The sequence below is a fragment of the Lepisma saccharinum genome, chromosome 2, assembly GCF_977018435.1.
Source record: "Lepisma saccharinum chromosome 2, izLepSacc3.1, whole genome shotgun sequence".
Classification (NCBI taxonomy): domain Eukaryota; kingdom Metazoa; phylum Arthropoda; class Insecta; order Zygentoma; family Lepismatidae; genus Lepisma; species Lepisma saccharinum.
The window spans coordinates 172,581,685-172,598,856 of NC_139230.1; the positions used below are offsets into that span (position 1 = coordinate 172,581,685).

Below are 17,172 nucleotides of genomic sequence, written 5' to 3' on the forward strand. Positions count from 1 at the left end.
GAATTAATGACTCATATGATGCAGCAAACGCAGTGATACATCAATTCCATGCCTTGGAATGGTGGTAATTTGCACTAACCTCTCTGCCACAGTCGCAGAGGTTATCACCATTATCGTAATTTACTTAGAAAGATAGAGGAACTAATAGAATACATAAAATTATAGGTATGTAGATGATTTTCAATTATAATTTTAACAGAATTAGTCTCAAATTCTCAAAATCTGCACTAAGCATGAAAACTGGAAATTTTATGACAGATTTAGGTGATTCGTAGAAATTTGAATGTTGATTTGAGTCCACTTTATGATCTGACGAGAATGACCCACAAATTGAAAGCGAAATCAGAACAACTTTGAAGTGTGCCTCCATCGGGGATCAAACCCATTCCCATTGATTCCCGCCACGTCAACGGAATGTCCGCGACTCATAGAACTGTACTAAATTGTCATAACTTTTTTGTCCCAACACCAGAGCTTTAGCAATGGAAACAAGTACCTACAAATCAATTTGCAATTCTTTGGCATAATTTCTTTCTGGAGATTGATTATCATATGTAGCGAAGGTTTTATGATCGAAATTTATCCAGACACTTTTACCACGTGTCTATTTCTGGTCATTGGACAATCTTGTTTCTTGGAACAGCTTTCCTTTTGCCTTATTTACAGGACCCCTTCTTTGCTTCAGTCCCTTAGCTGCACTCGGAAGGTAGTGCTGTTCCCTTTGTTCTTCTGTTTCCTGCAGCCTGCCTCGCAGTTGACACGGTCTCACCTCTGAAACGGTCCCCAAGCACAATAACGGCAGCCATCTCTTCCACCTGGAGAAAATTGAATATTTATCGAATTGTCATTCCAGCCTTAGTAAACATTTTCCTCTCTTCCTTCTCCTGTGCAGGAAGCACTTTCCAAATCGTTCGAGGGAAACGATTCACGAAGGAAAGGACGTCGTATGGATATTTTTCCTGATCGTGCAGAACAATGTGGGATGCATGTCTACCTGTCGCGCAAGGACATCGTTTCAACACTAGATTTTCTTGCATGTTAGGAGAACGTCATGTAAAGTTATTCTTTCACGAGGTTGTGGCGAAATTTTGATTTATTTTTTTGTGTATATAATTTTACTGTTTATACATTTAGCAACGCCAACTCAAATTCAAAGAAAAATCCATGCATTTGAAGTTGCAAAGGATCCGAGTTCAATTTCCGGGATGGGTGCTTGAAGGAAGATTTTTTCCATCCACGCAAAAACAGCTCAGGGTTTTTCCCAACGTCTGATCAATAGGCACCTGGATGACAGGAGACTTGGCTTAGGCCGGCCAGTTCGTGGTGTTGATTCCACCATGACAGGTTGAAAATGTATGGTACATTGCAATACACGTTTCTTTGTACCCTACATGGTTCATGCTCATAGATCCAAATAATCAAGAGAGGTAGAAGAGCAAAGAGAGATACGGAAAAAGTGAATACAAACATATGAAATAAAACATGTATTCCTTTTGAACATCCTCAAAGTCATTATGAAATAAACAAAATTAGAACATAAATGTTGATTAGAAAATACCCACAGAGACAATAGGAATCGCAATAGATAACAGCAGGCTGAACTAGTTTCTTAGAATTAAACTTCATTTATTATTAGCTATGATTGGGTATATACATATTCAACAACTAATATTCAAATTCCGTAATGTTGCAGTAGCTGTTAGTCAAGTAGAGTTGAATATCAAACATACAAATAAAGTGTCAATGTCCAGTGTGAGATTCTTGCAAAGTTACTTTTATTCTCCTGATTCTATTTCTAATCGATTTATTATAGTGACAGTATTCTGAGCTATTACTCTGTAAACCTAACTGTGGAAATATTTAATATAACGCAATAATACAAACTGAAATTTTATCACAGTGCTTTGTAATATTGAACATGATTCTCGACGCATCTATTTTTCAGACAGATAGGCTAATTTATCTAACATTATTTCATGAAATGTTTTGCAATATATCCTTGCTGTTCGAGTTTCCTCCTCAGCCAAATTGAAAGCTGCATTAAAATCTCATCTGCTTGAGCTCTCAATTCGGTGAAAGCTTTCTGAATTTAGTTCACATCCTGATAGTTTATCAAAGTTTTAATGGTATCCCATAAGGTCCTCATCTTCTCCTGTATGTTCTCCATGTAGTTATTCTCATCTGTTGCTTCCGGCAATGGCATATTTATGCTATCTTCGTATTAAGTCATTAAGGATTTCACGTGGACAAGAATGAAACTAAGATCTATTGTGGCACGTACATCTTTGTGAGTCGGGTTTGTTCTTTTCAATATACATTTTCGGATAAACCTGTTTCCTCGGAAAAGGATTCAAAACCTTGAATTTCATCAACAGGGACCTTTGATGCAAATTACTCCATAACGAATAACTTTTCAAACCTTCAGATGTAACTGTTAGAAGAAGAACAACCCACCTATGTAAATAGATTCTCCGGAAAGTACAAGGAATGAAACGAATTCAACGATTTTTGTGATTGAAGTTACGACGTGTTAGTCAAAAGTCCAAATTTATTTTTGTATATTAGAGAATATTTTACTGTGCATAGTAAAATATTTGTATTATGTATTCATTATAATTGGAATGAAAAATCATTTGCCATGGTATGTGTGTTCCATTTGTATTTGTATTTTGTATTTTAGATGTGGGATATGGTACAATCAAACTAAATACTTGGAGGTAAATTGGATATAAAATTTCAAAATTAATTATCACTGAAAAGCGTGCCGCGGGTGACACTCTAATGCGCATGCTGTCCGCTGTCCTAGTGCCCTCCCAGCCACTGGCTCCAATCAATATTTCGTACACGGTTCATTTACGTTGACCTTTTATGTTTTATTTTCATCATTACATGCTTGCTGTTTTGTACGACTTAAAAAAAGGGCATTGCCCTTCTCGAAACATAAATATTTGTCTGTAGAACTGATGGTCCCTGGTTACACAAGAACGACACGCACGGAAAATAGCATGTATTTCGTATCCGTGTGTTTTTTTATTTTGGTTCGAACGTTATTTTCTTTCAGCCTCATGGCGTCCCTTTCGTCAGCCTTTGTCCACTTGCAGGAAGGAGTCATATCTGTACCCTGTCTCAGTTATCTCTGGAGCAACGCCGCGCATAGTAACAGAGAAGGGGGGATCGAGTGGGCAGAGAGAAGCAGTACACGCTGCTGCGAAGGCAAGTAACTGCAGTCGCTTCTCCCTCCACGCAATCCCGTTCCTCTCACATGTTCATTGGTGGAGCCGTCTCGCGTCACTACTTGCGCAGAGACTTGTTTTCGTTCGCTTGCTCTAGAGATACCCGAGACAGAGTATAAATTCAATTTCACAAGACGTGTTAATTGATTGATTTGGAGTTTTAAGTCTACTTTATGCATAGTAAGGCTAATTGGGACTGGACCTACAGTTTAAAGTGGGATCCGAACCACTATGTGTCTTCACCGGGTATCGAATCCAGGACACCTTGATTACAAGGCAACGACTCTACCACTGCGCCATCGGGGATGCCACACAAGACGTGTTATTTTGATGTGAAAGCTCCCTAGAGCAAAAGTACAATGCGTACATGACGCCATTGTGTCCAACGTATGAGATTTACCCTTTCGTTAATCGTATTGAGTAGCATTTACATTGTTGCTTTGATATGTGAAAACTGCCATTACCCGCAATAATACTAAATTCAACGTAGGACCTGAGATACCATAAATTTTGTATTTGGATCGATATTTTCTTTCATTCAAACAAACTTCAGTAACAAATTTAAAACCACCGTTAAGAATGAAGTCGTTTGTAAAGTAATGAAACAGCACTAAAACGGAAACTCTGTCTTCGAACTAGTCGAGGTAAACATCGCCACCAGACGACTCAAAGACATGGCGCTGCATGGGACGACCACTGACCAGTGTGTTAGATAACGAATAAAATATGATACGAATTCAAGAACTCATATTAAGCCAACTAAAACAAGAATTCTAATGAGATCATGTGATGCACACATATAGACATACATCTCTCGCCATACTTTATGTGTGGTAGCGTCAACGCCTTGTAATCAAGGGGTCCCGGGTTCGATACCCGGTTTAGGCACGTAGTGGTTCGGATCCCACTTTGAGCTGTAGATCCAGTCCCAATTAGCCTAACTGTGCATAAAGTGGACTTAAAACACCATACTTTATGTAAGTAAAAGCTAGGAGAGATAACCCACAATTTGGGAAAGTACCACCAAAAATGTTTCATCGACCTCGTTGGTTCAGTCGGTAAGGAGTTTGACTGCTGCACGAGATAGCAGAGTTCGATTCTCAGAATGATTGGCTTCAGGTAGGGAGCTTTTCAACAATGTAATTGCATAAAGCAGCTCTGGGGCTCACCATACCAACCTTATGTGTGCTCATGTGCACACAATCTACGGAACAGTGAACTATGATCCAGCAATATTGTCCCAAGGACTGAACTTTATTCAACTATAGTTTTTCTAATTAATGTTTAATAACTTGATACTTTTATTTAACAATTCATGTTAATTAGTATGCATAATATGTATTGCAAACGTTTATATTTCCTAATTGTAAAATAATGGATTTGTGTAAACAAAGTATGGTTAAAAAAATACTGTACTGCTATTCATCTGATCAATAATTCCCCGAAATACGCACCTTTTTCGTGGAACGTTAAGGAACAAAAACCGAAGCAGAGCTACCTGTATATTAATTAATGCACAATGCCAAGTTGAACTATTGTTTTCCTTGCAAACTTTTGTTGTGCCAAGATGCAACAGTTGTGACCTTACTGGTTGGCTGAATCTACCTAAAAGTTAATACAAAATTTATATTTTATGCTGACAATTACTTGATTTTTAACAATTTCGTACTTATCTGGACTTTGGAAAATCGTATATGATAAAATGTGGTATATTTATCTGTTAAAATTTATTTAAAATGCTTGAACGCAATTTTTATCCAGAAAATGTCAGCCACGTTGCCTTAGTTGGGTGGGCAAGTGTTTCAATAGTTAATGCTGGCTGTACATAATTCTTGTGATGACTTGCTTGGACTTTTAACCGCTGTAGCTTCTTTTTTTGTACATACACACCAACGTTTCAGAGACTCCTTCTGTCTTTTTTCTTTAGGCTAGTATATTGTGTTATGTGGTCATATTTAAGTATATTTGGCATATATTATAACAGTTGAATGATGTGTATATATAAACAAACAAGCAGTGTAGTTAAATTTAAAAATTATTCATTATGAATCAGCTACGTGATATTAGCGTTAAAGAATTTAAAATATGGAAGAGGTTAATAATCACAACAGCCATCGATTCACTTGTGGCCTGCTGCCCTTTGTTGCCATTGGCTAGTTAGTGTTGATCTACAACAGCACTGTAACTTAAGTTTTGTACCTTGGATGCAACATCAAATTTTGAAGAAGAAAAAAACTATTCTGTAAATGTATGAATTCACTATTGAATAAACGTGCTTCATATTCTAAAAATAATTTGCAATTTTGAGCGGTATTGTGGATTTAATTGAGGCGCTTGAAGTGGTTTGTGCTTACAGTTGGAATGTCTACATAATCAACTCTGTGTTGTAAACAATTAATCCAATTAAAATGTTACGGTGTTATCAAGATTTAATTACGGAACAAACAAATATAAACAACATTACCATCTCATTGTTCCTCCAAATACTCTATGCAAATTCTTGACTGCAATCCAACGTAATTCATCAGCACCAAACAGATAGAAACAAAACTTTTCTGCTTTTTTCTATGTTCTGGCAAATACAGATGATGTGATCATGGTATGTACATCAGTGTCCATGCAGGGATCGAACGTGGAATTGAATTTAATTGAAGGATCGGTAGCGAGATATCAGGAGTCTACCCCCTTGTAACGTACTCGGCCACCGAGCTGGATCGTATTCTTCATATTCTTCCCTTCCCCCCTCTCTCTCCACACACACATATATGTATAGATAGTGGAAGCTCTATGGATTTCGTATTGGAAGAATGACAACGTGGGATGATATTTGTGAAGTTATATGTGAATTTTCTTATTGTGTTGTTGATGTCAAGTTCAAATTGGAAGTTTGTAATATCCAATTAGTATTATTTTTAGATTCAATTTTTACGTACAGCGGTGGTATATGATTTGCTTGTACAACAAGGACATAATCATTGTCACATAAATTTTCAGAGAACTATTACTAATTTAATGGGTTATATATATATATATATATATATATATATATATACAGGGTGACTGGTAATTAGATGTATTCCCTGAAAGGGGTTAAAGTAGAGACAATTTGCAATAAATTTGACCATATGATACCCCGTCCGAAAATTAGTAGTTTTCGAGATAATCGAGTTTCTATTGTTTTTTTCTGAAAATGACAATTTTCCACATAAAAAGATGAATTGAGAAAAAACTGATAACTGTAGGGAACTTATTTAAGCGTTTTCTGATAGCTAACAAACAAGTGGTTCGTTTAAAAAAAAGTTTTTTCCAAATAACAATCACATGTAAGTACCGGGTGGGTCTAAACTTACAAGTGATGATAAAAAAATGCACTCTTAGTTTACTTGGCAACGTATTAATAACAAAAATGGTATGACACGAACCGTACAAATTACTTAAATTACTTCCTTGAGTCATCAGCTATCCAACAAGGTACAAATGTTGCTAACATTTACATTTGTGTACAAGAAATAATACTTCATTCATCTTCATGTGTATGGAATCAATGAACAATACGATTAAAGAACATTACACGTCTTGCTCAAAGTGGGCACCTCCGTTACGAATGCAGGCACGCAGGTTTTTACGGGTCATTTGGTCTCTTAACTGGTGATGTGATGGTGGCCTTGACGTGTTGACCAGCTGTTAAGATCCTCTCCCTGAGCTCTTCTTGCGAGTTTACCGGTGCCTTGTCATGTGGCTCCAAATGTAAAAGTCGCAAGGCGTCAAAGCGATCGGGGGATCGAGCTGGGCAGTCATCATGCTGATAAATCATGTCACGTCTTGTAGCTAGAGGCACATCCTCCAACAACATTGCCATCCCGTTCCGCAAAAAATGTTCATAAGTGATGCCATTTAAGATTTGGGGCAAGAAAAATGGCTCGATCAAATTATTGTTGATTACGCCCATCCATACTTCTGCCTGGGCGTGCGACTGTGGCTGGATGAAAATTACCCAAAGAAATGGATTGGCCGAGGCGGCTCGATTCCCTGGCCGGCTCGATCCCCCGATTTGACGCCTTGCGACTTTTACATTTGGAGCCACATGACAAGACACCGGTAAACTCGCAAGAAAAGCTCAGGGAAAGGATATTAACAGCTGGTCAACACATCAAGGACACCATCACATCACGAGTTAAGAGACCAAATGATCCGTAAAAACCTGCGTGCCTGCATTCGTAACGGAGGTGCCCACTTTGAGCAAGACGTGTAATGTTCTTTAATTGTATTGTTCATTGATTCCATTCACATGAAGATGAATGAAGTATTATTTCTTGTACACAAATGTGTATGTTAGCAACATTTGTACCTTGCTGGATAGCTGATGACTCAAGGAAGTAATTTAAGTAATTTGTACGGTTCGTGTCATACCATTTTTGTTATTAATACGTTGCCAAGTAAACTAAGAGTGCATTTTTTTATCATCACTTGTAAGTTTAGACCCACCCGGTACTTACATGTGATTGTTATTTGGAAAAAACTTTTTTTTAAACGAACCACTTGTTTGTTAGCTATCAGAAAACGCTTAAATAAGTTCCCTACAATTATCAGTTTTTTCTCAATTCATCTTTTTATGTGGAAAATTGTCATTTTTAGAAAAAACAATAGAAACTCGATTATCTCGAAAACTACTAATTTTCGGACGGGGTATCATATGGTCAAATTTATTGCAAATTGTCTCTACTTTAACCCCTTTCAGGGAATACATCTAATTACCAGTCACCCTGTATATATATATATATATATATATATATATATATATAAACACACAGGGTGACTGGTAATTAGATGTATTCCCTGAAAGGGGTGTTGGGTATCATATGGTCAAATTTATTGCAAATTGTCTCTACTTTAACCCCTTTCAGGGAATACATCTAATTACCAGTCACCCTGTATATATATATATATATATATATATATATATATATATATATATATAAACACACAGGGTGACTGGTAATTAGATGTATTCCCTGAAAGGGGTGTTAAAGTAGAGACAATTTGCAATAAATTTGACCATATGATACCCCGTCCGAAAATTAGTAGTTTTCGAGATTATCGAATTCCTATTGTTTTTTTAAAAAATGACAATTTTCCACATAAAAAGATGAATTGAGAAAAAACTGCTCATTGTATGGAACTTTTTTTCAGCGTTTTCTGATAGCTAACAAATAATTGGTTCGTTGAAAAAAAAAGTTTTTCCCAAATAACAATCACATGTAAGTAACGGGTGGGTCTAAACTTACAAGTGATGATAAAAAAATGCACTCTTAGTTTACTTGGCAACGTATTAATAACAAAAATGGTATTACACGAAGCGTACAAATTACTTAAATTACTTCCTTGTGTCATCAGCTATCCAACAAGGTACAAATGTTGCTAACATTCACATTTGTGTACAAGAAACAATACTTCATTCATCTTCATGTGAATGGAATCAATGAACAATACAATTAAAGAACATTACACGTCTTGCTCAAAGTGGGCACCTCCGTTACGAATGCAGGCACGCAGGGTTTTACGGACATTTGGTCTCGTAACTCGTTATGTGATGGTGTCCTTGATGTGTTGACTAGCTGTTAAGATCGTCTCCCTGAGCTCTTCTTGCGAGTTTACCGGTGTCTTGTCATGAGGCTCCAAATGTAAAAGTCGGAAGGCGTCAAATCGGTGGATCGAGCCGGCCAGGGAATCGGGCCGCCTCGGTCAATCCATTTCTTTGGGTAATTTTCATCCAGCCACTGTCGCACGCCCAGGCAGAAGTATGGATGGGCGTCATCAACAATCATTTGATGGAGCCATTTTTCCTGCTCCAGATCTTAAATGGCATCACTTATGAACATTTTTTGAGGAACAGGATGGCAATGTTGTTGGATAATGTGCCTCTAGCTACAAGACGTGACATGATTTATCAGCATGATGACTGCCCAGATCGATTCCACGATCGATTTGATGCCTTGCGACTTTTACATTGGAGCCACATGACAAGACACTGGTAATTTGTACGCTTCGTGTCATACCATTTTTGTTATTAATACTTTGCCAAGTAAACTAAGAGTGCATTTTTTTATCATCACTTGTAAGTTTAGACCCACCCGTTACTTACATGTGATTGTTATTGGGAAAAAACTTTTTTTTTTTTTTCAAGGAACCACTTATTTGTTAGCTATCAGAAAACGCTGAAATAAATTCCATACAATGAGCAGTTTTTTCTCAATTCATCTTTTTATGTGGAAAATTGTTATTTTTTTAAAAAAAAAAACAATAGAAATTCGATTATCTCGAAAACTAATAATTTTCGGGCGGGGTATCATATGGTCAAATTTATTGCAAATTGTCTCTACTTTAACCCCTTTCAGGGAATACATCTAATTACCAGTCATCCTGTATATATGTTATAATAAATTAATCATTCATCCTTATCGTCTCGATCAACCAAGTAGGTAGAAAAGTGTCGTAAAGTATTCGAAACAGAAAAAAATGTGTGTGTGTGTGTGTGAGCGAGAGAGAGAGAGAGAGGGGCAAAGAGAATGAGGGTGTGTTAATGCAGGGGTCCAAAGTGTATTTTCGAAATACGTTTTAAACGTTTTCTGTCCTTCTATCCCCATTAAACTCTTTTGTTGAATTTAGATTAAAACAACATCCGTACATAATTAGATTTAAGAGTCTAAAACTGAAGCTCAAGCTAATTTGATTGCCCTTATTGCTCAAGTACCAAGAAGTTTGATTTCTCTCTGTACATTAAAGGCTTTCTTAGCGTTCTGTTGACAATGGATTCATTGTGATACCGTCGTGGTATGCACAAGAGGACGTTACTCAACCATTGGCGAAAAATAGAAGCTTCGAGGAATTTTCAAGCTTAGCTAATCCAAAGATCAACTCTTCGCAGAACTGTTTCATATTCTCTTTGTGTGTAAGCTAATTTTCTACGTGCCTTCATTAAAATATCAAACAACTTCCTCTTCCACATGAAAGGGACACATCCTTTACTGCGAACTTCTCTAAACGTAGCCTAATTTGAATTTAACATTTCATTGTGTAAGTTTCCCATGTTACGAACGTGTAGGAGAAGAAAGTATGGCAGATTTAAGTTCTTGGCTAACTTCCAAGGATTTTATTATCTCTTTTACATATATGAGATGTGAAATAAATTAAGAACAGAGTGCTAATTAACAGGGATATGCCGGTGCACCACTCCACAACTTCCAAACATCCCTGGTGACAAATATACATTTTTATTCCTATCAAAATATATTTAATACTGTGATATATATAGTGTTTGATACTTTCAAATGCATTATGTAATCTATGGCAATGCACACAACTTTATTCTAAATATTTTAAATATTTGTTTTATTTGTGTTCGAAAAGTGACATTTTAACAAAATTAATGAAAATTTTCCATGAAGGGAAAACCTACACCATTGCAAATTTCCTGGTTTCCTTAATCTCGCATTAAATACTTGCACAATAAAAGTGGAGACGATGTACTGCATTTGGAAGTTCATATATTTACATATTAATTAATATTTGTAATACTGGTTCCCTGTAAAATACAATTATACTTTTTATAGATGCAAAATTAACTAAAAATTAGTACAGGTTGATGCTCGGAAAGAGTGTGAAGCTTTTATATTATTTAAATGTTTCTTTCAGTTATTATTGTTATTAATTTGCATCTCCAAGGGTTGTATAAAATAATATGAACACCCATCTAATATGGTGTGGGACCACCTTTGGCTTTGAGAACAGCCTCAATCCTCCTGGGAATGGATGCATACAAATCCTGGATCGTAGTCAGTTGGATGCTATACCATTCCTCAACAAGAAATTGCTCCAATTCCTTGAGATTGGCTGGCGGAGGGAAACGGGCTCGTACTCTGGTTTCCAATACTGACCACAATGGCTCGACAATAATCAAATCAGGCGATTGTGCAGGCCAGGGAAGATGTGTAAGTGCGTCATCGTCCTCATTAAACCAATCTTGGACAGTGCCAGCGGTATGAATGGGGGCATTATCATCCTGCAAGATGGTATCCCCTGCTGAGAACAATGCCTGCGCCATTGGATGGACATGGTAACCTAAAATGCCGTCATACACCTTGGCAGTTACCTTCCTTTCAGTGTGACAATAGGACCCAGTGAATGTCATGAAATGACCGCCCACACCATTACACTACCGCCGCCATGCTTCACTGTTGGCACCAGACAGTCTGGATTCTATGCTTCGGCCGGTGTTCGCCATACGATACGTAAACACGTCAACTTGTGGGGAATAGTGTGAAGGTTGATTCGTTGGACCACATGACATGTTTCCATTGGTCGGTAGTCCAGGTTTTGTGCTCCTGACACCACTGACGTCTCCGTTTGGCATTGTCCTGCGTTACAAGAGGTTTGGCAATAGCGGCTCTGTCATGGATATTCTGTTTATGCAGTTCTCGGCTAACTGTTTTCGTTGACACTGCATTCTCTACACGCATATTCAGTTCAGGAGTCACTTTGGTTGCGGTGGTCTTCCTCTGAGTGCCGACAATCCTCCTTAATGCCCTCCTGTCTCTCTCTGTCAGTTTCGTCTTTCTGCCACTATTCTGTTTCGCAGACGTCGTTTTTCACTGCACTTTGTATGCTGTCATGACGGTAGATACAGTAGCTCGCGATACCGCTACTAACTTTGCGACCGTTGTTACGGATACACCAACAATATGCTCTCGTTGGAAGTCTGTAAGATCAGACATAATGGTAGCACAACATAACACGAAGCCGTTCACAGGCTTACTGGTGGCTCATACCTCTAGCAGAGGGATCATCGGACACGGAGAAAACAAAAGACGCATTGTGTGCGTGTCAGTGCAGTCAGCACACAACTCTGAAAATGGGGCTCATCTAATCGGGTGTTCACATTATATTTTCCAACCCTTGTATATGTCATCCTAAAACAACAGTGCAAAAATATATGACATTCCTGTTTACGATTGATATACCCCTCCGCCCAAAGCAAAAGTGTAATTGACACACTGGTGAGGAAACATAATTTTCGACAAACATAAATAATCACATTTGATATTTTTTCCTTTCCTGTCATTTTGGATTTCTTTAAAGTTAAAATACTTTGTATTCAGAAAGCATGCTGCAAAGGGTCGTAGGTTCTTATCCAGGGTGAGACATGGGCCTTCATTGTGTTTGTTATTTTAATTTTTCCACCAAAATCACAATTCATTCTCAACGATGCGTTTAACTCAGAGAATTATACAGGCGACGTTAAATGTCTAACACTACAACCAGTTTTCTTATTTTCCTGTTGGATTGTGGCCGACCTTAAGAAATTTAAATCATTACGATTATATAATCTTAGTAAGAAAACACGAGCGTCAACTTTAACCACAGGAATATACTCTAAATCAGGCATCAGGAATTTCTGAAGAAATCTTGCACCAAAAAATAATTTTAGGGTAACTGGAATGAAGAAGAAAATCTCTGTCTGCCATGTGACTCTAGAATAACCAGATAGTTCATAGGAAAAAACTACTGAACGAAGCAAAAGTAGATCGTTTCAGTTAGTTCCATGTTGTAAAGTTTCCAGTTGTTGAAGCATACTTTTCCAGTAAGTTATTTCAGCTGTTCACTTACCAACAAAAGGCACCAAGCCTTCTTGCTCGTATTCGCTGATGGTTTCGTTGCCTGTGCACTGCTCGGTGGTTGTGTCTGACTTATTAAAGGTGCATTTGTTGTGTTGACTCCAGAATTCCCGGAACCAGATGTTCCTGCAGTTGACAATCGTGGAGCTGTCGTCGTTGCGAACGAGGTTCCCATAGGTGGAGTTGCAGAGATCACCGTCCATCCGTGGCCTCAGGGATTTGTAGTAAGCGTCAAAGCCTGCAAGGGGAAGAAGATACATCACATGAACTCGTGCAAAGAATAATATAATATTGTAATAACCTCTCTAAAATGTATTACAGCTGCAAGAACCAAGGATAATTTAATATTATTATTCTCATTTCGGATTATTTAACAATGTTCCTTCTTCACTAAATGTTATCAAGATCAACATCCTTTGTATTATCATTATTATGATAGATATTTATACTGCTGTGAACAGCATTGATACCTTATTAGGGCAGTTTTACATAAATTCATTACGTACAAATGCAAGTTGTGAAGATAGTACAAGATATTTGATAAAATATACAGTAACATATGATTGATTTAGTTGGTGTTTTAAGTCAACTTTATGCACTGTAAGGCTAATCGGGTCTGGACCTACAGTTTAAGTAATATATGAATAAAGTACAATGTAGTTTACAACTGAACCTAAACTAACATAAATATAAGAAAATACAATTAAATATTAACATTGACACCTTTAAAATGAGATACAGAAGCAACATATTTACTTAGAAACATTTCTCATTTGGTAGATCTTCTTGATGTATGATATTAAAAGGATAATATAGAAATTATTGAATATTTAACCTTCTTGCTGTATTTAAATTGTAGAATTGTGCACCGTACAGTAGAAGAGGTGAGACAAGAAACTCTCCCACCGATGTGCTGGATCGGAAACGCGGCAAGCGCATGCGCGAACTTCCCCTATCGTGCACACAGGCAGGGTTGCCGAACGTCTTAATGTTGTGTGAGCACCGAGAAACAATGCGAACGACTTGCCTGTCTTCATTTAAAGTGTGTGTTTGTTTTGTGTGCAGTGTACTTGCCAGCATGGAAGCTTGCAGTTCAGAGAAAGCAAGTAAACTCGGTGGACAGAAAGTAATCCACAGCCAAGGGCGAGAAATTGTATATAATGTCAATGCATTTATGAAAGACGAGGTGGGAGTTCGTATGTCCGAAAACCAGTTGCAAAGGAGGGTGGCTCGCGCATGTGGTGTTTCGTTCAGCAGTGTGAGAAGAATTGTACTAATAGAAAGTAAAGCATGCACTACGTTGAAGAAACACTTTCATACGACCCTTAGAACACGACCTCGCCGAAAAATCAAAAGTCATATAGACGAGTTCGATAAGTGTGTTGTTAGGCGTGTTGTGCACGAATTTCACCTTACGGACGGGGAAGGTATCCGAAGGGTTTTGAAACAAAGAATAGAGTTCCAAGGCAGTGTCTGGTGTGTGCGCAAGATAATACGTGACCTATAGTTTAAGTGGGAAAAAGCGGAAAATAATAGACAATTGCTTATAGAAAAGGACGAAATAAGAAGTTTACGTTCATCGTACCTCAAAGCCATAAAAATCTTTCGTCGACAAGGACGACCCATTGTTTACGTTGACGGACTTATTTTCACAGCTCGACAACAAAGAAAGAAGCTTGGGTGGATGGAACCGCGGCTGCCGTCAAAGCACCGGTGTCTAAAGGGCAACGTGTAATTGTTGTACATGCTGGCGGTTAATGTTCAAATCTGGAAAATCTTCTGGCGATTACCACTATGATATGAATGCCCAATTTTTTAATATATATATATTTTTTATTTTACTTCACGTTTTGTGCCTCTTGGCTAATTTGCGAAGATGGGGATGAGTGATGAAATGATGAAATTGATGAATGGACATTTACAAACAACCATGACCGAGCGGGATTCGAACCCGGGACCCTTGGCGTTGCAGCGCGATGTGCTAACCACTCAGCCACAGGGTCCGGGGAGAAGTTTATCCCAAATTTGACACGAAACAGTGTTGTTGTTGTTGACAACGCCTCATGCCATAACGTACAAATAAATCCTGCGACTTCTTCCTCCTCCCGAAAAGACATTATGATTCATTCAGTGGCTTGTTCAAAACAACACCCCCTTTGACGCACACCAGAATTGTATTCCTTGGTGAAAATTAACAAACCCCGTTTGAAGATGTTCAAAATTGATTTCATCTTAGCAGAACGCGGTCATTCAGTTGTATGTTTACCACCATACCACTCAGATCGTCTTGCTTAGTTTTCTTGTGTTTTCGTTCTGCGTAGACATTTGGCCCGTATGCACTGCCAACCCTGCTTCTGTGCGTCCTTCCCCTACGTATGGTTTGGGCGTGAGGCCGCGAGGAGTTTCTTGTCTTACCTATTCTACTGTACGTTACTATAACAACTAACACTGTATAGTTAGTTGTTCTAAATTACTCTAACATTTGTGAATTAACGGTATTTTTATCAAAACATTTTAGGAGCTTGTGATAACATGTTTTACTAAACTTACTTTGATTTATATATGTATCCTAATATATGCATGATCTTACATACATATACGAATGTATACGAAGCCTACTTTTTCTTTGTTTTTCCTAGGCGGGAATGACAGGAATAAGTTAAAAGGTTATTGCACGTAGGATTCTTATAATATTAAACGCAAGATATCCAGGTGTCTCTTGCCTCGAAATGAAGGAAAGCATCATGGGGGATCTAATGAGACTTGTTTTTCTGTATTTAGAATCTATTTTGAAAAAAATTAACGAAATGTAAACATTCACTTTCATGGAGTACAGTGCTACTATACCGAATTTTGAAATGGTTCTTATATATTTTCATGGAAATCCCTCCAAACATTCCATACACATTTGAAGATAGACTTTCTGTTGCCTTCCCTTTGATTTTCCATGACTTTAGTTTCGTTCTTAATCAGTATTTTAGTTGGGAATGGTCTACATACACAGTATATATTGTTCATTGATAAATGTGTCAGAGTCTACTTGTGAAAAAAATCTGAGAAACTTCTTAAGTCACTGGAACTTCTTCTGGTAAGGGACTCCAATAATGACAACTGTTTGTTGTATTATTTTAAAGCAATTACTATTAGAATAATAGCTTGTGAATAGAAGTAATTCATCCGTGGCGGAGTAGTTAAGGGGAAGTTCTACAAAGTGCGAGGGTTAGGCCCAAATACAAGTAAATTCCAAGCATTTCATTGTGCTTGTTTCGTCACTATTTAATCAATTCGCCCTTGAAACTCATTGTCGTGGTATCTACAGACGTGGAAAAACGACGAAAAATAACCAAAGTACAAATGCAAATAGATACAAACTTATTTATGCTAGCTGAATGGAGATTTATATGTATTGATGAAGGAATTGGGAGCATAAAAGTCGAAACATTAATTTGCCTCAAACATCGCTCAGAAGCTCGCAAGTTGAACGCTCATTCACCCCACATTCCACCGGATGCAGAGCCGAGCAACTAGAATTTTCCACTCGGCTCTGCACAGTCAGCAAGGCAACGGCCCTCACCAGCGGTGAGTGCACCTCCACTGTAAATTTCCATCTCCATCCAGGGATACCCCAGGTGCACAGTGGAGGTGCAAAGTCCACCAACCTATGACTCAAATCCAATGTATAAAACCGCTGGAGACAGTAAATCGATCTCTCACTTCGCTCCAATATCACCACCAAACTGATCGACGAGAAGAGGACGACGGCCTGCTGAGAGATCGCGACAGTACGAGGCGGCAACAAGCGAGAAGTCCATAGCAGTCCGGATTAAGCCAACCGAAGAATCTGCAAGAATAAAACAAGTCGCCGAATTGCCTGCCGTCTCTTATCGTCATCTTCGATCTCTCCAGCGGACACCTGTCACCGTCGCCGACGCCAGAAGCCGAGGGCCAGACCAACAGCAAGGGGTGAGTAGCGTTCAACAACACAGGCTCCCAACAATCCTTCATCAGCCTCCTTAAGGGTAGAGGTGGTTAGCCAAGTCAAACTTAAGACCTACTGTATTTATCTGAGCTACGTCCCGGCGTGACTCGATCCCGTACCTTACCCGACGTCACGCTACATGGTGGAGATAGCCGGCTCCACTCCGTGGATTTCCATAAAATTTTAATTTTTTTGTTACGTCACTCAAAACCCCATAATCTAAAATCCCCGCCGCACACAGCAGCAACCCTAGAAATTCTTCTTTTTCGATAATACACTTCGTATTTTA

At 38.2% G+C, this 17,172-nt stretch overlaps 1 protein-coding gene across 1 annotated transcript in view; it reads right to left on the reverse strand.

Annotated features, from left to right (window-relative positions):
- Positions 1 to 17,172, reverse strand: part of LOC145983761 (metabotropic glutamate receptor 7-like) — a 706,759-nt gene that overhangs the window by 53,240 nt on the left and 636,347 nt on the right. The window contains exon 6 of the mRNA XM_083116810.1: positions 12,897 to 13,142. Coding sequence (XP_082972936.1) covers positions 12,897 to 13,142 — 246 coding nt within the window. The remainder of the gene's footprint in view (positions 1 to 12,896; positions 13,143 to 17,172) is intronic.